Source organism: Arvicanthis niloticus, chromosome 5, assembly GCF_011762505.2.
Source record: "Arvicanthis niloticus isolate mArvNil1 chromosome 5, mArvNil1.pat.X, whole genome shotgun sequence".
NCBI classification, from domain to species: domain Eukaryota; kingdom Metazoa; phylum Chordata; class Mammalia; order Rodentia; family Muridae; genus Arvicanthis; species Arvicanthis niloticus.
In genome coordinates, this window is record NC_047662.1 from 98,309,669 (window position 1) to 98,337,315 (window position 27,647).

Below are 27,647 nucleotides of genomic sequence, written 5' to 3' on the forward strand. Positions count from 1 at the left end.
CTTTTCATTTAAAGTCCCCATGTCCCTAATAACTTATGAACATATTCTAAAATATGAAAACAAATTTGGTATCATATTTCATATTTACTCAGAGAAAAGCATGTCAAAAGCTAGATTTAAAGTAGGTTTTTGAAAGTCTCTTTCACAACCTGGAATCAGTTTTAACTCATCATCTTTAAAGGGATAAATAAATAAAAGCACATGAAGAATCAACACTTAAAGTAAGGAATATTTTGGAACATAACCCCATGCAAAAGATTAGCAGCAGTACAGAGTAGGATGTGCTGCAGTCACAACCTTTAAACCAGGTTCTGGAGTGCAGGAGCACAGAGCGTACAAACATTAGCTTTAGCTTGGCTATAACGAAAGTAGAGTTTTAAAGTCAGCAGATAGGCTGCTCAAATACACGTGAAGAAAAGAGACATAGGCACCTGCTACCTCATATCCTTTCCAACATAATTTACTATCAACTATTGGTCTTACATAGGAAGATGTTTCCAAATATGAGTATGAACAAACCACACCCCCCACATATATATAGTCATGCACCCCACACTCCACACATCCATATGCTCCTCCACATGAACCCCACATCAACACCCCCACTTTCTCATTCATATATATATTCATTCATATTCTCTCTCTCTCTCTCTCTCTCTCTCTCTCTCTCTCTCTCTCTCTGTCCCTGTCTCTCTGTGTCTCTGTCTGTCTCTCTGTCTCTCTCTGTCTGTCTCTCTCTGTCTGTCTCTGTCTCTGTCTCTGTCTCTCTCTCTCTCTCTCTCTCTCTCTTCCTCTCTCTATCACATGTCCCAGGCTCTTGAATAATCCTTAGTACTAGCAAGGGAGAGTGAGTGTTGTAAGCCTTGCTGAATGAACCATGATCAAAGGAAACAGTGACCACATTTTTCTCATTAGGAGAGGCAGTCACAATTTTTTGAGCAGCACAAAAGATTTAAAAACTAAACTGTTTCAAATTAAGCATATTTCCTAATGGTATTGTAATTCTAAAAGAAGCAATCAGTCTGTCAACTACTAATAAAGGCTTTTAGCACATGCCATTGCTGGCCTTCCACACCTCTGCACTGATCACTGTAAGCACTCAAGGGAAAATGCTCAACAGAAAAGCAAACCATTCTGCCAATCTATTTTTAAATTAATTTCTCCTAAACATTTTAGTATCTGGATGGAAAGCTTCTGAGGAAAAATTGATCTTTACCCCCAAATAGACATTGCTTTAATGGAATATGATATCACAAATTTACCAAAAAAGCACAACTTTCAACTTGGAAGGGAGATTGGATACTGATTTATCTCTATCAGGCTCAGCATGTGTTTCCTGTCAGGAGGCCAACAGGACAGACTTCAGGCTCTGCGCAACCACTCGACTCTGCCACTGCTCCCATAAAACTATATTTACAAAAGCAGACAGTAAGGTTTTGGATTGTAGCCCATAAATTTGTAGCTTGCTGACCTCTGAGTGACTTCTTAAAACTGTTAACATTAGAAATAGAAAGAAATTGATCGGCTTCTTGCATGTTTTCACTGGACAAGTGAGGAACCATCCACACAACATAAACTAATGAGCTTACTGTTGGCTGGCTATGCATGGCCACACCCAAGCTGAGTCTAGGAGGGCCTTCGTTGTAGTCCAGTTCCATGGTACAAACATCCCAGTGCCAGTGCACCAAGATCAAATGGTACTGCCTGACTGTGGCAATTACTGCAGCAAAGGTGAATGAATATACAGCTAAATGAGATTTTTACCTGAAACTAATTGTAAGAACAGTTTTTGTAGAAAAATTTGAAAATTACATAAAATAGCATCTTAGAACTTATCAGAGCATGTATGGCCCGACTGGACAAGAAGAGATGGTGACAGAGGAGGAAATAGTACAGAGGCCATTTGGGAGATGCCACCAGGCAGTAAGAGGACTAACAGTGACGCATGTGATGCAGATAACAAAAAACAAATGCTTCTCCATGTGAACACACACTTCTAACAATAGTTGTTACCCCAGCTCTCCGCACTGCTCCTTTAAGCCAGATAAAGCCCAGGGTACCTGCTGTTGCCGTTGGCAGACAAGCTCACATGTCTCTGCACTGGAATGTCTGGGTAAGGGGGCATGTCCACATCAGCCTTTACTCCCAAGGTGCTTCCTTTGTCTCTGAACAGCGCTGGATTAGGTTTTTTGCTGATAGAATAATCTGAGGCAAATCCTGGTTGTCTGAGCGTTGCCTTTGGTTTCCCTATAAATTAGACAGATACAACACAATCAGCTGGCCTCCTTAGACTGTAGTTTCATTATGTTGCTCCAGATATTTCTGTGGGTCACACTTCTCAGAACAACTGAAAGAACACAAGAAGGGGTCCCTGGTAGGGGCTGAGTAGGAGACACACAAGACTGGGGAGTTCTGTAGGTGGGGTCTTGCCTGACATAAGCCAGTGCTTCCCTCTGCTCACTACATGAGCACTTCCCAAGCAGCCGCCAGTTGGTTTGAAGCCAGTGGGACCCTCCTGCTTTCTCAGTCCACACATTCTGTCTGCACCCAAGTCTCCTACCATCAGGAAGCCTACCCTTCTCACTCACAGTGATGGCTGCCTTTTCTAAAATGCTTCTGCCATGGAATCATCTGACATTTCACATCACTGTTGAACCATTGCTTGAGAATCTGGTTTTAGAATTTACTATAACTTCCTAGAGGTAGGCATTCAGAAAACACAGCTGTTTATCATGCTTTCAGGCCATGTAATTCATATTTCTCTGAAAAATAAATGTCTTAAAACCAAAAGACATAATCTGCTAAGTATGAAACCGTATCACAGGTTCTAGGTTCATCCAACATTCTGGATGAGGATTCTTGTCACCACAGTCACCATCAGTTGCATTATTCTGCACTGTCACCACTGGATTTTGTAAGTCACATTCATCATCATTTCAACAGAAATCCCAGTTGTAGGAATTTTCTCCTGACATGTGGCTATCAGTAAAGTATTCAATGAACAGTTTATCAGGATCATAGGTAATATTTCCATAAGTCCTTATGATAATCTACTCAGGGACAGACTTACCTTCTAGAAAGAATGGCATAGTCTTCTTCACTCTCATCTGACAATTAATTTGTCGCCCTGTTTTCCTTTTAGAGGTCCTCTGACGAGCCACAAGCTGAGCGATCCTTGCAGTTTCTGTGCAGGCTACAGCATAGCAGACAATCTGTGAGCAGCAGAGTAAGAGCAGGACATTCTGAGAGGCAGTTTATAAAGGCTGGGTCCCAGTGAACCTACACATCCCAGAGCAAGGCGTATGCAACTCTGAGTAGCTTGCTCCCAATTTCCAGAACCAAAATTATATTTAACACAAAAGGAATCATACACAATCTAGTTCTCTTTCTCCAACCTGAGAGTTTCATTTATTCTTTAAATAGATACTTATTAAGTACCTACAATAAAGCAGGTACTGGGAGGGATTAGCAAATGAGCCAAAAGCATCCTGTGCTCTGCATACAGCAGCTCAAACACGCACAGTACATCTCTCTGCCACTTACACAGGAAAGGCAGTGAGTTCTCATAAAGCTAAGCTCCAGGCTCACATACTGAGGGTCTCTCTGAGGCTAAAGGATGTTATTTTTTTAAAATCATATTTGTTTGTCATGTGTTACTCTAAGTTGAAATCAAGAACAATGCAGCTTTATGCAACAGCCAAATTGTATCAGTACTCTTCTGGCCAGTGCTTCTATTCTTGAGAATACAAAGAAAAAAGCTACTAGCCTCAGTATGTTCAGTAGGAGATACTGTAATAGTCAAAACCTGGAAACATTTTTAAATGCTCAAAATGGGGGGGGGAGTTCAAAGTAAAACATAATTCAAAACTGTATGAAGCACTATTCACTCATTCATTTGCACACTTGATCTTTCACACATTCAGCACATTTATGAACTGCTGATTATAAAAAGAGAAAAAGCAAATCTCTCACTCTCAAAATCTTTTCTTGAGAGAGAAAAAAGTTGAAAACTCTGTGATGAGTGCTGTAAGGAGTAGAAGCTGAAGGCTTAGACCTGGGAGGCTATGGGATGCCAGCACATGCTTACTACTGATACCCACATGTAATTAACTGTGGTCTTCCCTTACACACGTTCTTACAAATGAGCTTCCCCTCTGACTGTTCTCTTGATCCTGGCTCCCCTTTCTTCTCTACCAACCCCCCTCCTGCCCCACATACACACACACTGGCATTGGGTAAATATCCCAAACACTCTGAGGCTCACATTACATAAGACATGAGAATGTGGGCTGTGCCTTGGGTGTGCTGTCACTATGGCTCTCAGCTACTCAGTGCATGCTTTTGCTTATACCACAGGTGTGAGATCAGAAGCACCAGGCAGGTGACTTTGACTCAGTGTGAGAATTCTGAGAGGCCAGATGTCATCTTACCTCTCCTGATCTACTAGCCTCTATCCTGACAACTGCTGGCACACTTCTCAGGTAGGCTTCTAGAGTAGGGTAGCCCAGCTGCTTGAAGGGGATCCAGTCTCCAGTCAAAGATCGGTACTCTCCTTGGAGCCGGGGTAATGCTATCCCATTCTTATGAGACTGCAGGACAGCCCTTAGCATCTTTGAAACCAGATCTGCCTCCAGCATCTTTGCCTATAAGAACACAGAAGGTTATTATTTATGGTTCATCGGCCTATGAATGTGAATACATTTCAGAGATGAAGCTTTTTATATTATGCCACAATGAGTGCTGAAGGTCTCCTGTAGGATAACAACGCAAGGGAGTATCTACCGCGACATCAAAGTAGGGGCTACCACGGGAACGTGGGGGAGTCAGAAAGGTGCAAGAAGAGCCTGTGTGGATTTCTGATGGGCAGAATAGGAGGAAAATGGAGCTGTGGGGAGAGGGAGAATGCAAAGGCAGAGGTGGGGAGTAGGGCATGGGTGAGGGTACTCTGGGAACTTTAGGGAGCTGTGTGACTGACAGGATTGCAGACTTTGAGATGACCACAGTATGCTAATGACTACATTTGTTAAAAGTAATGCACCACTGAAGGGGGGTCACAAATGAGGGAAACAAAGTGTCCAGCTCTAAAGTTTAAAAGGTCACTTACTACTCAGTCTTGGGAAAGCTAAATTGGAAGGACTTTCACAGATGTGAGAATGCTTGGGAATATGGAGGACCCAAAAATAAATGATAAATAAAAAGGCAAGCTGAAAGTAGTCAGATGCAGAAACCACAAGTGATGAGGGCTCCTAGTGTCTGGCTATGGCATGATGGGTAGTAACCACTCAGAGTCATGGGTTACAGGCAGGTTTACAAGAGAGAAAGAGGTTGTATTCATTCTGGACAAGTAGAGGCTGGATGTCCATAGGCCAGCCACATAGATATATTCACTAAGAACACAGGTTAGAGGCCTGAGCTAATAAGAGAGTCACTGGTCTTCAGCATCCAGATAGGAAAAAACAAGGTTAAAGGTGGATTTCTGTAGAAGGCAGGCATGTAAGAGACAGGTACAGGAAAAAGAACTACAAAAGGCTGATATAAAAGTTAGGAGGAGGGAAGGATAGGGAGGGGGAGAGGAAGGAAAAGAGGGAGGCAAGGGAAGAGAGAAGAGACATAAGCCGTATCCCAGTGCCCTCCAGACTACAGGAGAACAGAATGTGCATAAGTGTCATGACTGGCACAGCAGTATAACAAAACTGAAGGCCCAAACGTGAGCACATAACTATAACATCTAACATTCAACAAACATGTCCGAAGAACACACTGTACAGAGACAGCATTTCCAACAAATGGTGCTGGGGAAATTGGATGTCCATATGTAGAAGAAAGAAATAGGTCCAGGGGCTGGAGAGATGGCTCAGTGGTTACGAGCACTGACTACTCTTCCAGAGGCTCCTGACACATATACAGCAGAGGACTGCCTGGTCTGGCCTCAGTGAGAGAAGACTTGCCTAACCCTGGAGAGACTTGAGGCCCCAGGGAATGGGGAGGCCTGGCAGGGAAGCGGAGTAGGGAGGTGGGGACATCCTCTTGGAGACAGGAGGTATGGTCTGCCTGCCTTAGACTCCTTAGAGCCGAGATTATGTTATGGGCCTGTGCCACCACATTCCACTGAGGAAAACATTTCATGTGCTCTATCCAGATGGGAGCCACTAGCCACATGTGGTTTTATGTATCCAAAATGTACTAGGATGACTGAGGAAGTAAGTATTTAATTTAGATGTGGCTAGTGGTTACCACACTGGATAGAGTTCTACATAAGCATTTCCCTCTCTCTGGCTTAGAAAACAGACGAGCAAAACTCAACAGTAATGTCCTCATTTGACCATTAAAAAAAGCCAGCTCCTGGGGTGGGTCTTGCAATTGTGTGTGCCTCTTAAACTCACACAGCAAATGCACACCTATGTCTTCCGTATGTACTTCCCTCTGCACAACATGACCTCCTGAGACTGTCACAACAAGAATACATAATCCACACATGCCAAGTGTTCTTCAACAAAGGTGTTAGGGAAACTCAATGGAGAAAACTAAACAACCAATCATCCTTTCACACAAAACAAGGATATTCATACCATATGAGAAAACTAACTTGAAATAGATTATTTAGATCCAATATTTAAAAGTTGTAAAACATTCAGAAAAACAAAACAGAACAAAACAAAAACCACTAGAATAAATCTCTGTGACTTTGGGTTATGCCAAAATTATTAATTGTTGACTGCAGAGTGAGTTGACAAATTGAATTACAATAAAAATGTAAATTTCTGCTCTTCTAAAAGACAATGTCAGACTAAAAGAAACTATTTTCTTACTGCAGCCAGTGACAAGCTGGTTCTCAGCTGGATGTGGTGGCCCGCACCTTTAATCTCAGTACTCTGGAGGTAGAAGCAAGAGGATCTCTGTCAGTTCATGGATCGTCTAGTCTACATAGTGAGTTCTAGAACACCCAGGGCTTCATGTAAAGAAACTGTATCAAAAACAAAACAATACAAACAAACAGAAAAGCGAGCTGATCCTTTATATAAAGACTCAAAACTCAGTGAAGAATCCATCTGAAATATGCAGACAACCTGGAAACATTCTTCAGTAGAGATGCACGTTAAAACACTTTGTAAGAATCATTTCTTTTCTTTTTAGAGATTATAATTACATCATTTCCCCTTTCCCTTTCCCTTTCCTTCCTCCAAACCTTCTCAGCACAGAGACAACAGAATCAATAATAAAGTTTAAATGGCAGGCAGAGCCAAAACCAAAACAAAACACTTGGTCATGTGAAGACCTTCGTTCAAACCTCCAGAACCTTTGAAAGGTCTGTAATGCTAGCAGTCCTATGCCAAACAAGAGGTGAAAGACAGACGGATTCCTGTGAGTTCCCAGGCCAGCTAGCTTGGCATATTCAGCAGAAAAAACCAAGAGAGCTGTCTCAAACAAGGTGGAAGGTAAGTACCAACATGCAAGAGCTGTCCTCTGCCTCCTGCAAGTGTGCACACACATGGCTGCCTGCACACATGCACATACCCCACCTCAACAACTACTTGACCAGCTGGAGAGAAGTCTCAGTGGGTAACATGCTTCTGTGATGGTTTGTATATGCTTGGCCCAGGGAATGGCACTATTAGGAGGTGTGGTCTGTTTGCCTTCAGAACAAGATGTAGAACTCTCAGCTCCTCCTGCAGCATGCCTCCCTGGATGCTGCCATGCTCCCACCTTGATGATAATGGACTGAACTTCTGAACCTGTAAGCCAGCCCCAAATAAATGTTGTCCTTGTAAGAGTTGCTTTGGTCATGGTGTCTGCTCACAGTAGTAAAACCTTAAGTAAATCAGCTTCCTATACAAACATGAAGACATGAATTTGGATTCCTAGCATTCACATGAAAATCCAAGACAATAGGTATTTGTAACACTGTCACTGGAGGGAACAGTGTATACAAAAAGCAGCAAATTCATGAGACCCTGTCTCAAAAAAGTGTGTGTGTGTGTGTGTGTGTGTGTGTGTGTGTGTGTGTGTAGCCCTAGAGTAAATGCCCAACATCAAGTCCTGGCCTCCAACATGCACACACACACAGGTGAGCACACCCATACAAGCATGCATACCTCAAACATACACACATATACAGATGATCACATCTGGATACACCATACACACTCTTTAAAAATTGACAACACAAAATGCTTAGAACTTTGAAACCAGAACTCACATTTTTTGTGGGTGTTCAAAACAATTCTCTGAAAATAGTTTAGCAATTTCTCAGGAGTGAAGCGTACACTTGCCACAGAACTCAGCAATCCAACAAGTAACTGCCCAAGAGAAATGGCATAAAGTCTGTACATCCATTTATACAATAGCCTTCCTTACTTATGGGGCAAACCTCTGACAAAGTTATTTCAATGACCACTAGAAAGACTTTTACCAACAAGATACAAACAGTTTGACAGACTAGGCCTCCTTGATCCTGCAAGCTCATCAGAAGTGAGTTTTGTGGCTGCCTCAAACAAGCCTGTTTTCCCTTCCTCCTAGGATAGTCTTCTACCCTTGTCCAGGAAAGGTGCCCTCTTTATCTTCCTGTTTTTCTGCTTTGAAAGAGAGGCAAACAGCAGTTTCCCAAGCAGGGCCTTTATACTAGGAAGAGGAGGGAAGCAATGAAAGCCACACACCCTACTCAGGACTTAACTGTCACTGGAAAGCTGGGTCCAAGGCTTCCTTCTCTAAATCCCACCCCCTTTCAAGTTTCTCCCTTCTCTCAGGCCATAGACTTCCCAGACCCAGCAGGTGTCACAGTCACTGCCTGCCCTTCTATAGGATACTTAGGCATCATTCATGCAGACACACAAAGGCTTCAATACAGTGCCCATCTGTGTAGATCAGAGTGCACACCCTCAGTTTTCCCATTCCCACCCTGTCTATCTGCATGGCTGAATTCTCTTCCTTGGCAACTGTTTTAGCTAAACGTAATTTTCCAAGTTGCTTTGGTAAAGTCTCATGCTACACACACACCTGCTATTGACCCTTTCTCTTTAACATACAGATTATTTTTTAAAAGTTCATATTTTAGTATTTATTTCCACAGGAAAGCTGCTAATAAACAGGTGATATATTTTGATTTCATTTGATGTGGAGGACCAGGGGCCTGCAGAAAACTGTATTTGGATCTGCTTTTGCCTCTGTGTCCAAATTTAATGCCAGAATGCAAAGAGCACACCTATTCTTCCTGGCATAAGCTCCTTCTCCTAGGCCCAGGCTGAGAAGATCCCTTACCAGCAGATTTCATTCCCTCTACCCCATTACCAAGCAATGGATAAAGATGGGTGACTGACAAGCACCACTCCCCACCACCTCCATGAGGCTACCCTAGTCCATGCCATCTTTGCCTCCTGTCTTGTCTCTGCTTCCATTTTGCCTTCTGGACTCTATTCTTCATACCACAGATATCAAACAGAGCAGATGTTCCACACTAAATCCCATCATGCCATTCTTCTACTCACAACCTTTTCCACCTGTCTTATTCAGATGAGAAACTCAGACTGTCTTTGCCTACCCCCATTTCTCTGGCCTCGATTGTTCTCTTTTCCACCACACTCATCTTGGGATCCACGCCTTTTCTGGACTGTGCCTGGGACAGCCACACCTCATGACCTTTGTGCTTGCTAGTCCCATACCTATAAACTCCTTGCCCCAAGGGTCAATAGTGCTCTCTTCAGATAAATACCTTACATGTCATTCTCAGCAATGCTTTCCCCAGCCACCACAATACTCAAAGACAGAGCCAGTGTGCCAGTTGCATAGTAACCTCTTTTCACTACTCTGCCTGTCACCTTAGTGTGTTACCTGTCTCCTTACTGCAGGATTTGTATCTGTTCCCTGCAGATGCTCTAATGTCTAGTCCACAAGAACTCAATAAATACTATGTCCAGTGAAGGAGAAATCTCCATCTAACTACCCACCTCTTTTTCCTTCTACTCACTAAAATACAACATATGTAAAATAAAATACAACGTTTGTGAGCTACTGCATAAATAATCATGAAGCCAATTCGTTATTAAAACTATTCTCAAGTTACATTGATTGCTATAAACTAAAGAAGACAACTACTCTGTCACCAGCTGAAAACCATCTGTTAGATTATTTTTGAGCACTTCACACTGAATTCACAATAAGCAGGAACTGGCCAGGGCCATTGCCATGGCATTACAGTCAGGCATCCATACTCCTAGGGGAATGTAAGTGTTGCTTCAGAGCCCAATGCTGCAAACTTAGACATTTCTGTTTGCGGAGTGCTGGGATTCGCCATCACAAACTGCCGCTCTTCCTAAGCTTTTGGTAGTTATCTATTTAATCAACTCATGCCAAAAGTACAATAAGTAAACAGAGTTGTTGGTTTTTTAAGCTACAAAAAGCAGCTCACATTTGGGAAGAGTGGAAAGCTGTGCCTATGCAGATGGCTGCAGTCTGTAAATTAAGGTGTGTTTGTGTCTCCTCCACCCCATCATCTCAGGAAGACCTGAGAGACAATTAAGTACTGTAATACTGAGAAGGCAAAAAGGCTTCTCACCTATGTAACTTGTTCTCATGCATGGCAATTTTTCTAGTCTCTTTTGCAAATCTCAATTGCTTAAGGTATTGATCAAAAACAGAGGCACACTTTAAAATAGTATTTTCCAGTATAAGTGCTTTAGGATGCTGCAATTAATGAAATTTTAATTATCATGAGATTTTTGTTTATCTGTTTAGAATTTTTACAGATGGCAATTATATTCTTTATGTATTTAGGAATACCTTCCTCTTAAAAAAAAGTCAAGTGTTTTTATTTGTTTGTTTTTTAAATCTCGAGAGTCATTCATTGCAAGGACAATAGTAAAACTTACCATGGGAATTTCAACTTTTCAGAGTCCACAGGCAAAGTTTTAGGTATCCTGCCTCAAGCCCTTCCCTTATTTCCATTCTCTAAAAATGTAACAGATGCAAACTTGAGTTTCACTGAATGTATGTGAACTTTAAGGCTTTTCCCTTGTAAGTCTTAGGTATCCTGCAAGACCAGGTACCATGAAGCTAAGCAGAGAGAAACGGAGAGGGCAGATCCTCAGAGGGCTACACTCTTGAGGGCTGCCTGACCAGTGTATGAGCTACTTTGAGCTGAGTAAGGTTCCTAAGCAGAAAAGCACACTAGAAATGGGTTTATTAGTCACTGAGACAGCTGGCAAAGACCTGTTAATGAGGAAGAAACCCTGACAAGCCACACTTCACTCTCGCTTCCCCCCCCTCTCTCTCCCTCCCCCTCTCCCTCTCCCTCTCTCCCTCCCTCCCTCCCTTGCTCATGTCAAACAGAAGCATCAAGCTGGCATTGCATGACTTTAGCACAATATGTGCGTTCAGCAGCTACTCAACAAAGTTTTGCAGAAGCATGCTATGGAACTTTACTTTTTTCAAAACCTATTTTTAATGATGGTTCTTAAATGCTTTAACCTCCCGTCTAGCCCACCACCCACCAGAGGTAGTAGAGAAGAAGGAGTCAAGGGAAGTGGACCTGTTTAGAAATGGATCTTTGGAGCAAATCTATCTGTGTTGTCAGAGAATCAATAGTTCAATTCACAGGAGTCAGCAGGAGGGACCCGGAAGGACACCAAGAGAAGTTCTCGGCTGTGCCTTTCTCAGCAAAGCGAAGATCAGTGAAGACGTGAGATTAGCAAGTTATCTACAGCTATTGAGTTATATTTATCCTCCTTCCAAACATCATGTGTCCTCCATGGGTCTTTCCTCACCACTGTGTCTATCTCAGCTGACACAACTCTGCCAATCAGCAAGAAGCCTTGGCACACTACCAGAAGATTTTCTCTCTATGGAGTCTAGACAAATGAGCTCAAGTATGCAATGTAAGGCGGACCAATACATGTGTGCCATCAGTGAAGAATCCTTCATCACATGTCCTTTCACATGCTTGCTTTAGCAGAACATCCTCTCTCCTGGGTCTGCTTAAGTGAAACGTTCCTTCACATGCCTGCTCCAGCAAAATACCACTCAACACAATTGATTTTCCAAAGAACCCTTAAGTTTCCACGTCAATGCTACGTATGGGAAATAACTGGTTGAAAACAGAAAACAACTTGGAGAAGTTTCTAGTTTTATATTTAATTCTAAATATCAGGAATCATCTTGATTCTTTTACTTGCCTCATAAACACATATATATCAACTGACAAGTTTGGTGAGCAAGCCAGTGGATCTCCATGATTTCTCTCCTAACAGGTAGGCAAAAGTCACTAACTGCTTTGGCAAATGGTCTAGGAGCAAGATGCAATCTCCCCAGACCCAGCTGTCTGACAGAGGCCATGGACCTAACCATAGAAAAAGAACCTGGGAATAACACAGACTGGTAGCAGGCTACTCTCTAACAGTTTCTCCAAGAATGAAGCATTCCATCCTGTAGGGAAGCTCCTTAAAGCAAGAAGGTAAACAACTCAATGTAACTTCAGGAAGTCCCAAAAAACTACCAGATTCACTCAGTCCTCCAACCCCAGTAAACAATAAAAGCTGAAAGTCCCTCTCAGACAAAGCAAGCTAAAAGGTAGACTGTCAGATAACCCAGCTGCCTAGAAGAGTTAGAGAACAACCGAGTCACCTAGAAGGGGTCCTCTTCAACCTACTGAGCTGCCTGTAGGCTGTGCAGTGTGCTCTAGGTTTCCAGCTTTTGTGAGCTGTCACTGTGCTCCAGCAGGCCTTGGTGTAAAGCTGTGTATTTTATGCTCCTGTTCAGTAACTCCTGTTAAGTAACCCCAATAAAACTCACTGGTTCATCAATCTGAACTTGGTGACGTGACATCTCTATTTTGGTCTGTCATGGGCTCCGTATCTGGGGTGAGGAGACATGTGTGTAGCATCTCCCCAGGAAAACTTTGTCATACAACAAAGGCACCTTAAAATCACCTCCTTTAAACCATTAAGCTTAAGAATGAATCTGGGGCTTGGGGAGTGGCTTAGTTGGTAAAGTGCCTGCTGCACATGAGCACCAGAGTTCAGAACTCCAGCACTATGTAAAAAGCTGGACACAGTGGCTGGCCTTTGTAAACCCAATGAAGGAGGCTGGAGACAGAGGGACACCTGGGGTTAAATGAACAGTTAGTCTAACAAACTCAGCATACTCCAGGACCACTGTGAGACTGTCTCAAAGAATAAGATAGAGAATGACTGAGTAAAGACAACCAATGTAGACCTCTGGCCTCCATACCCATGCATACCTGTGTACACACTTGTGCACTAACACAAATGAACACTACATCTTTATATATCAAAAAAGAAGAAACTGGGTGTACAGAGATGGCTTGGAGGTCAGGAGTACTTTCTGCTCTTGCAGAGGAGCTGGGTTCTCTTCTCAGCACCCACATGACAACTCATACCTGCCTATAACTCCAGTTTCAAGGAAACCAACAATCTTGACTTCCATAGGCACCTGGCATGCATGCATGCATGCATGCATACATACATACATACATAATGCAAGTAAAACATTCATGCACATACAATAAAAATAAGTAAATCTTTTAAAATGTAACTTTGAAAAGTGAGGAAATCGGGGCCCATGGTGAAGTCTTCTACCTCTTACCTATCTCATGGCCAGAATAAAAATCCTCTGGTCTCCTGACTTCTCATCTAGACCTTTCTTTCTGTGAGAACACTACCAATCTAGATACATGCCTAGTGACAGGTCTTCAGAACTGGAAACAAAGATGCACCTAACCCAAGAGAATGTTCCATGTTACAAATGCTGAGTGGTGAGCCTGACTGCTTCTCAGATCGTCATCCTTCTCTCTTCCTCTCTGCCTCACACTTCACTGCCAAGGCCCCATGATACTAAAGCTGCATAAGAAGTACAGGAAACCAAATTTAAGTGTGTGTGTGTGTGTGTGTGCATATGCGTGTGTGTTTGTTGTGGTAGACACCGAACTCAGAGCCTTCTACCACCAAGCTACATTACCAAACACAAATTTAAACAATTTATATGATCCTCACTATACCTCAAAATTATATTGTGTAAAATTGCTTTTTTTAATATGCCAGAAAATTACTCAAAAAAGTCTTATTTTGAAGAATTTGTGGAGTTTTTGTTGTTTGCTTGAGACTGGCTCTCACTATGGTGTTCAGGCTGGTCTCCAACTTCAGAGTCTTCTCTGCCATCTCAGTGCTAGGGCTCAGATGGGCACTACCGAACACAGCCTGAGGTTTGATGCATCTGAAACAGATGTTTTCTGATGCTATCCACCATGGACTGAGTACCACACAGGCAGGCATCTGTATGCCTCTTGTGTCTATTGTGACAAGGGTCCACCAACTGACCACAGTGGCATTAGTCTGGTTCTCATCTGTGGGTTTTCTACTGTTACGTTTCTCTTTCTCAACTATTTCTAACTGTATCACTTGTCTTTCCCACACCATCTTTCCTAACATGAATTCTTCTTTGCCAAATGAACGCAGTGATCAGGGTAAACTCTCCTAGCTTCCCAGCCTGTTGCTCAATGTTGAAACATCTGAACATCCTCTTACAGCAATGGCTGTAATGGCTCTCAGCCTGTGCATCTTGACTCCTTAACAGTCACAAAATCACAGTTATCAAGTAGCAATGAAATTGATTTTATGGCTGGGGATTATCACAGCATGAGGGAATGCATTAGGATGGCTGAAATGCCTTAAGTGTATACTTGGGGTAACTGCTGCTCCCTCCATGAGACATGATCTTTACAAGTGGGGATCTAAAGCCCCAGAATGTGTGCTGAAATTTTAGACATCACTTAGGCTAGCTCAAGCCTTTTATCTTACAAAGCAGCAGCCTCGGCAAGAGGAGGTATTTAGCTAAGATCCTTACCTAGCAATTCCCTTATTACAAGGTGTGTGGGGTTGTTTTCCTTTTTAATTTTACAGACAAAATCTTCCTACGCAGCCTTCCCCATCGGCCTCCAGAGTACTGGGATTACAGGTATACACCACCACACCCAGTGTGCAAGCTTATGGTGCTGTGTTTTCCTTCCAATTACAGTCTACTTGTTAAACCTAAATAGTCTACCTACAGCCAGTTTTAAAGGAGAGTATTGTCTCCCTTACAAGTATTTAGGAAGCAGTTTTTCTTTTTCTTATTTCAAATTATTTATTTTGGCCACTACATAGATTCTAATTAACTAGTTCTATAAATCTACATACCATGATGGTTAAGTACTTTGGTCAGGGATCTGGGTCTCAACCCTATCTCTAACTACTGAGCTTCATTGCCTTTTTGAGCAATTTATTTGGTCTCCTTTTTTATGTGCAGGATAATAAGAGCCACTGGTGTAGCTGGACGTTTACTACTAAGTGGGTTCCTTTCCTGCCACCCTCCTCTGTCCCTATTCCACCCTCCCAACCCCCCCAACACTAGGTAGGAGACAAAGAAGGTTAGAGGGGAAAGAAAGGGAGTGACAATATCATTAGACTACTTCTTGCTGATTGGGGCGTTAATCTTTGCTGTCAGGATATTGAATTTCTTTTTCTGGTCTCTTTGCACAGGACCACTTGACAAACTGCAACAAACTGCAACAACCACCACCAACAATCAGTAGCAGGTGGAGAAGGAGAAAGAAGGAGCAGCAGGAGGAGGAGGGAGAGGAGGAGAAGCAGAGGGAGGAAGAGGAGCAGCAGCAGAAGCAGCCACAGCAGCCGCTGCAATCATGCCTTTCTCCAGGTTCTAACAGTTAGATACCTTTCAAGAGTTTCCTGAATTCCAAATGTCATGTGTCTGCAGAAACTATCTGCAGCTGGCAAAATCACACCCCTGCTAGAGCAGGAGGCAAATTAGCTGCTGTTGACAATCTAAAGCAGTCCCACATACCACACCTGGGGTTAAAAGCAAAAACATATTCCTATAACATTTCTGTGGATTGGGGGGGGGAGGGGGATTGGTTGGGTGTTTTTGTTTGGTTGTTTCCCTACCCCCACCCCCACCCCTGAGAAACCAAAATTCTCACTACTCACTGGTTCTCTGCTTTCTTAAAATTCTTTGAAGAGGTAATGGGCTCCAAAATTCTGATGGGTTTGCTTGCTCATGACAAAGCTGCACGGACTAAAATACTAAATCTGCCTGGAAATCACACCTGGTTATCTTGGTTGAGAAGCTCTGGCTGACACATACTTCAGCTAAAAATGACAAAATCAACTCCTTTCTGTTTGAAAAGACATTATGGGGAACTCAGGAAAACAATGAAGCACAGAGATGGGATGGAGAGAAGAAAAAGCAAGTTTGGCACAAAGAAAGAAAGTAAATTCATAGAAATAAGAAAGTCAAAGTCACCCCAAGCAACGAGAAGGTCCTGACCCACGGAAGCATCCAGACATTTTTCTCTACATCAAAGCTTAGTTTTTGCTATTTATACTGCATCACACATAAAACAGGCACTCAGAATTGAATTATAAAGTGTATTTTCTTTACATTTCTATTAAACATCAACTATATTGGAAAACTTTAAAAGAGAGCGATCCTTCTAGGAGTTCTAAACTCTTGGTGCAACAACGCAACCGCTCAGCGAGCATGCGCATATGGTGCATTTAAAAGGGTATTAGCAGGGATTACACTCCACCTCCAGTCCACAATTACTGAAATCTTAGGACACTGCCAAGTGCTGCCTTGCTGTCTTAGCAAAGAGAAAAATCTACCAAAGAGAAAGGCTGAGGAGCTGTGGGCTCTCTATAGCCAGCACAGTACTTTGCATGTAACTGAAGCTCAACTATGTCAGCTGGGTCTGCACCATGTGCCAACTTATCTGATATAAAAATTTGTGTGTCCCTGTTCTCGAAAACCTTGAAATCCCAACCGGTAAAATATGAGCAGTTTGGTGGGGGGTGGGGGAGAGCTACTTTGGATGATTATCATTATGAGCCAAAGATTTATCTTGTCTTGAAAACACTTCAAAGGGTAAGTTAGCTATTCCCATTTAGTACATGAGCAGGCTCAGGGACTGGAGGTGCAATTGATTCCCGACCTCACATTTAAGCTTTAAAGCTCAGATTCCAATATATATCGGCAAAGGCCACTCTGTAGAATGCCACATTTTCATCCACATCATGGGGGCTGGGAAGAGACCGGAGTTAGTTTCTAAATTACATGTCTGCCACTAAAGGCGTTTCTCGTCCCAAGAACACTTTTCTGCAAACGTCTGCCTGCAGAGCCGAGGTGGGCACCAACACGAATAGTGGTTTTCTTGGTTGGTTTGTGATGGTGGTATCAGAATCCTTTGGGGTTGGGTCTTACATCTATACACACCTCTCTTCCCTGCTCCCCAAAATGACCGGGGAGTGGTAGTCCTGGATATTAACAGAAATGTACCCTCAAGCGGATAGGAACAGAAAAGCTGTCAGCTCCGACTCGACTTCCAAGACAACTTCTCCGTGAATGCTTGTTTCCTTCCCAGCGCTCACGGTTGACAGGAACGGCTACGTGTAGGTCCTGTCTGATGTGCGCGGCCTGCACCGGCCGGTCTCGAGGGCGGAGGCCGCCGCAGTGTGTCCCGCGGGGCTGGCACAACTGCGCAGAGCTCGGGTACCGCTGCCCAGCACGGGCGGCCGAGGCCGGTTGCTCCTGACCGGGAGCTACTTCCTGCTCAGATCTGCTCGCCGCCTACGCCCCCCTCTGCATCTCCCGCTGCACCGAGGCCGGCTGGGTGGACGTCCCGGGGCGTCACGCACGACGCTCTGGAACCCCGCCGCGGCAGGGACCAGGCCCGGGCCTGAGGCGCCGCGCCCAGCCGCTGTCCTGCCGCCCCGCAGCCCGCCCCGCGTCGCCCGCACCTGTCGCGCCCCGGCCTGAGCTTACCTCGTCTCGGGGGCCCGCGGCCCACGCCCGCACCTCTGGGCCCGGCTCCCTCCGGCACCTCCGCCAGGGCCCCCGACGCGGCCGCCGCCCACTTTCGGTTTCCCCGCACGGCCTCAGCCGCAGCTTGGGAATCACCTAAAGCCCCGCCTTCTAGGCCACGCCCCGTCGCACCACGCCCCGCCCCTTAGCCGGCCGGCTCAGCTCTGCGCAGACGCCGGCGCTCCGGCCACAGCCGCCCACTCCGAGGTCCGCGTGTGAGAAGGGAAACCGACGCCGCCTAGCGGTTTCTGCGCGTGCGCACGCCGGCCCGGAGCTCGGGGTGTGGACTTCATTCTCTTTTCCACAAAATTCATTCTCTTCAACATTTCAATACTTCCTTTTCATTCTCCTAGACAGTCTGTCTTCAGCTGTCTTCTAGGTCACTCTTTGGAGGATGGTGACTACATTAAAAGACTTTGTCACATATCCTTCACACCTGTATAGCAACACCTCTTTTTCATTCACTGCTGTAAAATTAAAGCTGTTTGAGAGCAGGGATCCTAGGACACTGCCCAGTATATAATAAGCATGAAATAAATACTTATCAAATTCTTTAATTCATTCTAAACATGTTGAATAGCCGCTATTTATTCACTCCACGGTAATTCCACTAACATTTATTTAATGTCTGGTTTGCTTTAACCCATCATGAACACTTGGCATCATTCTGTATCTTTTTGCTGAGAGCCTGCTGCTTACTCAACCAGCATTTCTTTTTACGGTTTGAGGTGTACTTGCCATACTATAAGCTACGCGATTCAAATGTACAGTTTCGTGTGTTTGGTATGCATACAACAGAGAAACAATCACAGATATTAACATAACGAACATAGCCACACCCTCAAAGTTCTCTCTCCTCTTCTCTTCTCTTCTCTTCTCTTCTCTTCTCTTCTCTTCTCTTCTCTTCTCTTCTCTTCTCTCTCTCTCTCTCTCTCTCTCTCTCTCATGTTTACCTCATGCCCCACCTTTTAGTTCTGTAAGTGCTGGCTTTCTTCACTCATCAGAATTCTATTGAGAGTCTGCTGTGCTGTTGCATACACTAGTAGTTTATAACCTTTTCTCACTGAATTTCTACTACCAGGAATTAACCCAAGAGAAAGGAAAGGGTTTATTTGTCACAGACCTGTACAAGGATGTTTAAATCAGCCTTGCTTGCAATACCTAAAGACAGAGAGATAGCATGAACATCCATCAGTGAGTGAGCAGACAATCAACTGTCATGGACTCAATACCTGCTGTCAAACAGCAGTAGTGTACCAGGGGCCTATAAGCCTTGTGCTTAAGGAGCTTTCTGTTCATTGGAAAGCTTCGGTGAATAGACTGGAAGGAGGTCGTGAGAAGCCGGATATCCTGTGCTCAGAAGGTTCTGTCCTAAGGCTCTGACCGGGAGTGTTCTTTGAACACTGCTCTCTTTCATAATCTCACATCTGGTCCCTGCCTAAAGCTGCCCAAGTGTCTCTGAAACACAATTGTCTACATCTCCTTTTTTTCTATTCCAGTCTGTTTCAGATGTCTTCCTCCCTGCCATGCCTGCTAAACTAAACATAGCAGTGGCTTTCACAGACCTAGGATACAGCCAACTCTTTTATTTGGACTCTGTAATAATACTCTGACATGCCCTGGTTCCACATTCTGATGGGGGTAAGGGTAAAACCAGCATCTATGAACTGAGAGGGTGGCTGTAGGGATAAGAAGTTAGACAGTACTGAGTTCTATATATAAAATAAATCTTAAAATGATATGCACGGATCCTGTCTGAGATCCTTTATGTTTATAAAGGTGCCCCTGTTTGCAGTATCATATGTAGAAAGAAAAGTCATGCATTGCAGCTAGTTTTCCAAAACCAGATTATTTACTAATAGTTGCCACAAGTAAATATTTTCAAGTGTGCAGTTTGATGAGTTGTAACAAATATCTCCAACTGCGCAGACACCATCACAATCAAGATGTGCAACTAGTTTTATTTCCAGAAGTTCCCCTGTGCCTTCTACCTACTCCTGTTTCCTCCCTCTACCCACCACCCCGGCAGCTGGATGAGATTTTGGTACCCTTAGCTTTGCTTTCTCAGGAGCACCATGTGTAGGGGACCATAGGATGTGTAGCCTGGATTTTGTGCCTGGATTTTCACTTAGTGTAACACTTCTGTGAATCATTCCTGTTTTACTTATCAATAGTCACTTCCTGTTGATGGCTGTCACTATATGGCTTCATCACAACTAGTTTATTAGCTGCATTTAATGTGTATTTTTGTTGTTTCTAGTCTTGGGGGCCGCTCTGAACCAAGCATCTATGAATAACCATTGTGTAGTCAAATGGTTTTTCTCACATGTGTACCAGGGAGAAGAATTAATGTCAGGATGTAGGATAAATGTATAGTTGATTGTGTATAGTTATGGATACGAGTATAAGTTTATATGTGTACTTAATTATATATAATGTATAATTATATGCATAATTACACGTAAATGTCAAAGTGCAATCTTAAGTGGCCACCTCTTTTTGTACTCCCATTTTTATTCACGACTCCGCCCCCCGCAAAGCATGAGTCCACTCATTCCCAATACTAGAGCATTACACTGGGTGGATAGAACATCCATACAGCACTGAGGGGTATAGCATTGAGGCTTTGGCTCATCTTCCCCCATGATGACATAGAACATCTTTCCCTGTACACACTGGCTTTTGTACTTGTTCTCGAACAGTGGACAAAGTTCCTGTTCTGTAGGTGGATTTAACTGAGATGCATCAGGAGGATTCTCAAGAAGCTGAATTTTAGCAAGGAAGTTGTATGATTTTGTTTTGTTGCTTGTTTTAAAGCTGGAATTCAGGAAAATTAGACAGGAGCTTGTCATGTGGCTGAGACTGACATAGACCTCTCCCGAGTGCTGGAATTACAGGCGAGTGCTGCCATGCCCAGCTCAGACTGGCTATGCTTTAGACTCAGGGTTCTTATCTTTTTATGAGACAGTAAGTCAGAACATGTGAGAGCAACATAGAGACACGGGATTTTACAGAGTTGAGTTCCACACATTAAAAATTCCCTTAGGGGAAACCTTAGAGCCAAAGATCAGTATTTCAAAATAGATAGAATGCAGTCCAAAGGTATTCTTCCCCCACAGAAAGGCCAAACTCATCCCACCATGAGCAGAGGCAGGGGGCAGGTGGGCAGGTCTCTTGCTATGCAAAAAAAGAACACACACATTTCTAATTTTGCCCAGAGTCCTGCTCAAGTGGCTTTTGCAAGGGGGACAACAGCCTCCTGGTAGATCATCTGGGCCTTTGGAGACTTCACCAGAGGGGATTTATCATGGAAAGAAAGTACAAAGCAGGGACTACGTGTAGGGAAGAAAGATGACCCCATTGCCACCTTATCCCAGGCTAAAAAAGATGGAACTAAAAACACCACCACCAAGCTAAGTGTGGTGATACAGGCCTTTAAACCCAGCACTTCCGAGGCAGATGCAGATGGATCTCTGTGAGTTCACAGACCAGCTTAGTCTTCATAGCAAGTTTCAGGGCAGCCAGGGATACATAGAGAGGCTCTGTTAAAACAACAACAACAACAACAACAACAACAACAACAACAAAATCTCTCCACTAAAAGCCCTCCATGCATTTTTTTTCTGTTCATCAGGCCAGCCTACTCATTTAAATAGAGCCATAGGGGAGCCCCGGGACACCTCACCAAGGCAGGAGGATCCAGGGCTCTTGGAGGAGCATTGTACCTCTCCTCCCTTATACTAGTTCAGCAAGACCAGTAAGGGCCTAGTTTCAAGCATGTCTAGATAGCCCTTTCCCTCTTATCTGACAAGTTTATAGCACAACCCAAGATCCACACGTTCTTCATCCTCCACCTCACAGACACTGGGAAGGGTTGCAAATTCCCCTTTCCACATCTCAAGTGGCATTTGGAGACATTTCAAGCATTGCTATCTCACCTTCTATCCAGAACATCTGTTGCCTCTTTATAGTGTCTACAAAAAGGAAACCCCAAACACACCGCAGGACTCTGATTTCTATCACTTTCCATCCCATCAGTGAACTGCAGGGATTGGCTTGTGACATTATTCAGAATCATGGGTGGTACCTCTCTGGAAACCTCCCTCCCAGCCCCTACCTAAAACCAACTGCTCTCTAATTGAGCTTCAGGATGGTGCTTTGTTCCTCAGATGTGTTCTCATGGAAAAAAGAGCCGAGGACACCGCTTTTCATTCCCCTGTGCACGGCTTAGCCGAGTCCCCTTCTCATAGTTGCTTAGCTGCAAGTGACTTTTGCGGCATTCCTGCTTGCCACTCAGCAACATGCTGAGCTGTTTCTGCATCCAGGTGGAACTCAGCTTCTTAGGCACTAGTTGCTTCCACGAGGTCAGGAGAATTAGATCCTTCACAAAAGGAATCTCTGGATAGATCTATGTTTGATTAATCATCACTCCCAATCCAGCTACTCCCCCCCACTCCATGAACAAATGGAGAGAAATTTCTAGGCAACTATGCTTGTTTTAACTGAGTAAGGAAAAGAGGGGGTGGGGAGGGGAGGAGGGGATCAAAAACAAGCACAAAACAAAAGGGAGGGATTGCCAGAGCCCTGATGAAATCCTGGCCCTGGTGGAGCTCAGGGCTTGCTGAGCAAGCAAAACCCCCTAAGCTTTCCACAAAGGCCTCCAAGGTGAGTCAGCTGAAAGGCCCTAATCCCTGGCAGGGTGATCAGGGTCGCCTCAGAGGCCACAGAGCCGACAGTGGAAAAGAGGGGATAATGCAAGTTTTGATACAGTCGTTCTCAACCTTCCTAATGCTGTGACCCTTTAACACAGCTCCTCATGCTGTGGTGACCCCAGACATACAATTATTTTTTCTTGCTACTTGTAACTGTAACTTTGCTACTACTATGAATTGTAATGTAAATATCTGTTATGCAGGATATCTAACCCCTGTGAAAAGGATCTTTTGACCCCCAAAGAGGTCGCTACCCATAAGTTGAGAACCACTGCTTGAATACTCTATTGTGTAGAGAACCAATAAGGTAGAGAGCCTGCTGTCTAAGAGACCATTTTCACCTCCCTGCTTCATGTTATACATCATTCACACAGCTTAGGCAGGACCTGCAACATGGATGGTGTCTACTAAGCACTGTCAGATAGCCGAGAGAGAGGCTCAGCTGTTTGTCAGGGCGTGAGATGAGGTAACCGTTGCTTTAAACAAGGCAATTGGTCACCAAACTGAAATCACGGATAAAGCTATTGGTACAGAAATTATGTTGCAATAGTTGCTGGGAGGGAAGAAAGGAAACAGCCGTGACAAGAAAAGGCACAGGATCCTAGGGGTGTGGGGCACTTGTCACTGGCTCACAGACTGAAATGGAAGAACAGTTAGGATTCAGAAAATGTGCCTCCTAGGCAGCAGTGCACACAGTCCTGACTTGTTGATTTATCCATGGTCAGAGTCCAAGGTTACACTGAACTGAATTCCAAAGCCCTTTGGCTCCAGTTCTAGCTTGGACCCCTTTCCACAATGGAGCTAATCCAGTTAAGTAGCAGAAGAACCTCTCTTGGGCCATTGGGTCAACTCATTAATCAGTGGTCCATCTGGAGAGAAGCTCCCCCTCCCGTGGCATTCTAGATTCTCAGGAGGGCAATTTTAGTCGTCACAATGACAGGGGAGTTTAGTCTGGGCCAGTACCTAGATGCTTGTTGTCTCATCCACTTATGGGAACTATCCCTTGATCCAACCAAAGGGCGAATGAATGTCTTGCCGGCTATTTGTGTAGATGACAAAAGCCTCTTTTCTGTATGAACACGAATTTCTTTCCCCACAATTTTATGATGAATTTTATGATAATATTTTTTCAGAGGCTGGGGTGAGGAAGTAAATGAGTAGAGGAAGCTTTAAAATGATTACCATAAAATGGAGTTTGGGAACGGTTTCCTGGGCCCTGTAGATTTAAACACTGCTAGAAATTCCCTGACAACCAACCCCACCCAGAAACAAGGACTGCAGGATGTTCCTGGTTACAGCAATAGACCAGGCACACACAGGCGTGTCGTTATTGGACTTATCCATCACTCACTTCAGTACAGAATGCCTTATTCCCCCTAGCGCTTAAACCACTTGAGGACTTTTAAAGGAATCATTCCTTTCACTGGACTCCCCAGAGTTCTTGTAGCCCAATATTTTATCTCCCAATTCTCCCTTCAACTTCCTCATTCATTTAAAGCTGGAGCCCTTAACCTCCGCGGGGTAGTTTGTTTAAAATAGGATGCTTTGTAATTTGCAGCTATAACCTTCTAACTCCCCCTTAGTGGGGTCAGGGCTTGGGCCAGGGTAGGACTCTGGAGACTCCTGCAGAAAGCTGGCTGTTACTCAGCGCTCATAAGCTCGCTCCTCCTTCTACAGCGCCTGCTCCAGAACTTGGACTCTAAACCTGTCTGGGAGCTTGCTCCTTACAAAGTCTTCTGTGTATTAGAGGTGGGTCCGGGATCACGATAACTGCAGGCTCTAGCACCTGGCACACACAGGCTGACAGCAAATATTTGCAATGAATAAATGAGTGAAGGGCTCAAGTCCAACACTTTCTGTGGTGCTATGCCACCTGTCTGTATTCTAAATGATGGGGAAGGGGGAAGACTCCCCCATGCAAAGGAAAATACATTAAAAGCATCAAAACGGCAAACCTTTATCTACTATAAAAAAACATCTGTGAAGAGCTACACACTTGTAAATTAGCAAACATCTTGTATCAAATCTGGGTACCAGTTGCAGACGGATAACACCTCAGCCATTTGGGGCAGCTATAACAGAGCACTACAGATTGCCTGGCTTACAAACGACAGAAATTTATTTCTCACGGTTCTGGAGGCTGAAAGTCTGAGATCCGGGTGCCAGCTTGGTTCGGTTCTGCTGAGGACCCTCCTCTGGGTTGCAGACTGCTGGCTCCTCATTGTATCCTCGAGTGGACTTCCTCTCCCCTCCTCACATAGTGACAAGTGTGCACACGCCTCATTGAGATCTCTTTTTATAAAGGCAGTGAGCCCATCCATGAAGACTCCACCCTCATGACCTGCATCATCTGCCAAAGGCCCCACCTCCTAACACCAGCACACTGAGGGTTTGGGATTCCAACCTGTTGATTGTGGTGAAGGGACACAGAGAGGCCATGAAACTGGCAGTTGTTCATAGAGAGCCTTGATCCTGACTCTGTCACTCAATAGTTGCATAGTTTCTCTCCCGACTGTCCGTCAGCTTATTCCAGAGTTGCTTCCTTCCTGGAAAGCTGCCAGGAACTCTGTCCCTACATCCTAGTACATCCTAGACGGTGAGGTGGAGGACAGACAAGAGGAATGTGACTTATCATTGAGGAATGTGACCAATCCAGATGCCTCGGGGTTGTCAACTGAGTCAATCAGGAAGCCTATCTGGCCTGTAGCTAATACACTGACCAGTGCACAGGGCACCTCTATACAATGAAAAACCCCCAGTGTGAGTCCGTGCTTGTGGGAAAGACACCTCTGAATGTCATGGTCCTATTTATACAACCCTCGCCCACCCCGCTTAGAATATATTCTTTGGATTCTAACTCAGAGGCTATAGGAGAACTATAACTCTCCCTTTGGGGAGGGAGCTCACTTAGTGTTTGGAGCATGCCACCAAATCTTCCTGTTTTGTTTGGGCTCAAGGTCATGCCTTCTTCCTCCCAGGAAACTCAGATTACCCAGTTTTCTTGAGCATGGCACTCAGAGTCCTCATTTCCTCCTTAGGCAGTGGCTGGATGTTCAAAACAGAAACTGGTAACGCTCTGTTAGGGATCTTTCCTTAGGACTAAAGGAAAGCAAGACTGGGTGGTACTCAGTCATTCTCTCTCAATCCTGACCCCGTATTGAGTTTGAAAAGACCACACTGCTTTTCTTGGAGACCCTGAGACTTGTGGGCAGAGGCTTTAGTGTGCCACATGGGCAGTCATTACAAAGCGACGGTGATTTTACGATCTACGAGCCTTGTCCACACATCCCTCAGCACCAGTCTGGATTGCAGTCCTGACGATATGAAAGCCAGGCCTCTGGTAGTCAAAGTAAAGCCCTTGGAGTTGGTCTGAGGACTCCAAGAGTTCTCAATGGGATTGTAAATGTATCTAAGTAAGTAAAAAAATTTTGCATTTTCTCCATGACTACATAATAAAAAAGTATCAACACACTGCATTTGCTTTTCTATTTTTGATGGCAAGACTACAACTTCTGCCCTGAAATACTAACACTGCACTTTCAATACACTAGGAACATGTCTGGCTGGTTTTGGCTGGTCACATCCTAACGTTAAGATTACGACAGTCTCTTAGCATCCGTGTTTGTGCTTATGAATGAAGAGACTATTTCCCCTTTGCATTGATAATCGAGGGGCATACCCACAGAAGAAAATCTAGAAAAATTAACCTATTAAATACCGCAGACATCGCAAATGAGCAAATGATACTCTACAAGCAGATGATGCAGTAATTTGTCATGACAAAGATAACATTTATACACAGACACACACACATGCACACACGTGGGGCACATGGACTGTGTCACCAGAGGAATTGGCATGAAACTGGTGAGGTGGAGCATGCACAAATCCAGGATATCTCAAAACCTGAGATTAGAATCTCATCCTGAGACCTGCAGGACCAGGGTTAACTTCCTCCCTGTTTGAGTGCCTGCCTAGGAACACATAACCCGGAGACTGCAAGCCACCCCCACCCCACCCCCAGCCAGGTGGTCACAAGTGGTCAGTCACATAGCACAGCACCTGGAATCCTTCCCCATGCAAATGAGGCATCTTAGTAGTCTTAGCCTTCAGTCAATGGTCTTTTCCCTCCCTGGATATTCTCATGTCTCTCCCCAGAAGTATATAACCCTCGGCTCACCCCAAATGAAAGGTATGCGTTCAAGCCCAATAAAGAAATATGAACAAGTAAGATCATCTCAAAAAGCTGCTTTACTATAAAGTTTGTCAGAGAAAGCCTTCACCTAAAAGGGCCATAACACTAAGATCCTTGACGTCCCCGACACTCACTCCCAATCAGACTAGGATCCTGCTCATCCCAGACTCAGCTTCATCCTCTCCAGGTGGACTACAGACCCCACCTGTTCTAGACTTCACCCAGTCCTCTTGCAGCTGGTGTATGGTAGTGTCCCCACACCCTGGAAGGAGAGGTAGAACACAGACTCCCTCCCTCCCTGCTCTCTCTCTCTCTCATACATACACTCAACACACACACACACACACACACACACACACACACACACACACACACACACGTTTTGTTGTCATTGTTTTTGAAACAAAGTCTTTCTATACAGCCCTGGCCAATTTGGAACTCCCTATGTAGACCAGGCTATCCTGGAACTCACAGAGATCTGCCTACCTCTGCTTTCCAAGTGCTAGGGTTAAAAGTGTGCAGTGATAGAATTAATATTTTTTTTTAATTTAAAAATAAACTTGTGAAGCCAGTCAGGGTGGCACATGCTTTTAACCCCAGCACTCAGGAGGCAGAAACAGGTAGAGCTCGGTGAGTTTGAAGCCAGCTGGGTCCTTATAGTGAATTCCAGGATAGAAAGATCCTGTCTCAAACATTTTTTACTACCTTTTATTTGTGGATTTATTTATTTTGTGTGTATGCACACACATTTGCTATAGCGTGTGTGGAGAGCAGAAGACAACTTGTGGGTGTTGGATTCTTCTGCCATGTGGGTCTGGGAATCAAGCTTGCGTCTTCAGGCTCAGTGGCCAGGACAGCTCAAACTTTGTATGTGTTAG

General features: G+C 44.3%; 1 protein-coding gene across 7 annotated transcripts in view; it reads right to left on the minus strand.

Moving 5' to 3' along the window:
• Tdrd7 (tudor domain containing 7) overlaps nucleotides 1-24,825 on the minus strand; it is a 66,323-nt gene extending 41,498 nt beyond the window's left edge. For 4 of the 7 annotated variants that reach the window (XM_034501760.2, XM_076935030.1, XM_076935028.1 and 1 more), the window contains exons 1-4: nucleotides 24,704-24,825; nucleotides 4,431-4,643; nucleotides 3,071-3,212; nucleotides 2,061-2,247 (exon numbers count right to left, since the gene is read on the minus strand). In XM_034501760.2, coding sequence (XP_034357651.1) covers nucleotides 2,061-2,247; nucleotides 3,071-3,212; nucleotides 4,431-4,643; nucleotides 24,704-24,796 — 635 coding nt within the window. In that variant the 5' untranslated portion in view covers nucleotides 24,797-24,825. Of the gene's footprint in view, nucleotides 1-2,060; nucleotides 2,248-3,070; nucleotides 3,213-4,430; nucleotides 4,644-17,823; nucleotides 18,080-24,703 lie in introns of those variants that run through there. The other 3 variants (XM_034501761.2, XM_076935029.1, XM_076935031.1) reach the window with 3 other exon arrangements.
• Between the last annotated feature and the right edge of the window lie 2,822 nt (nucleotides 24,826-27,647).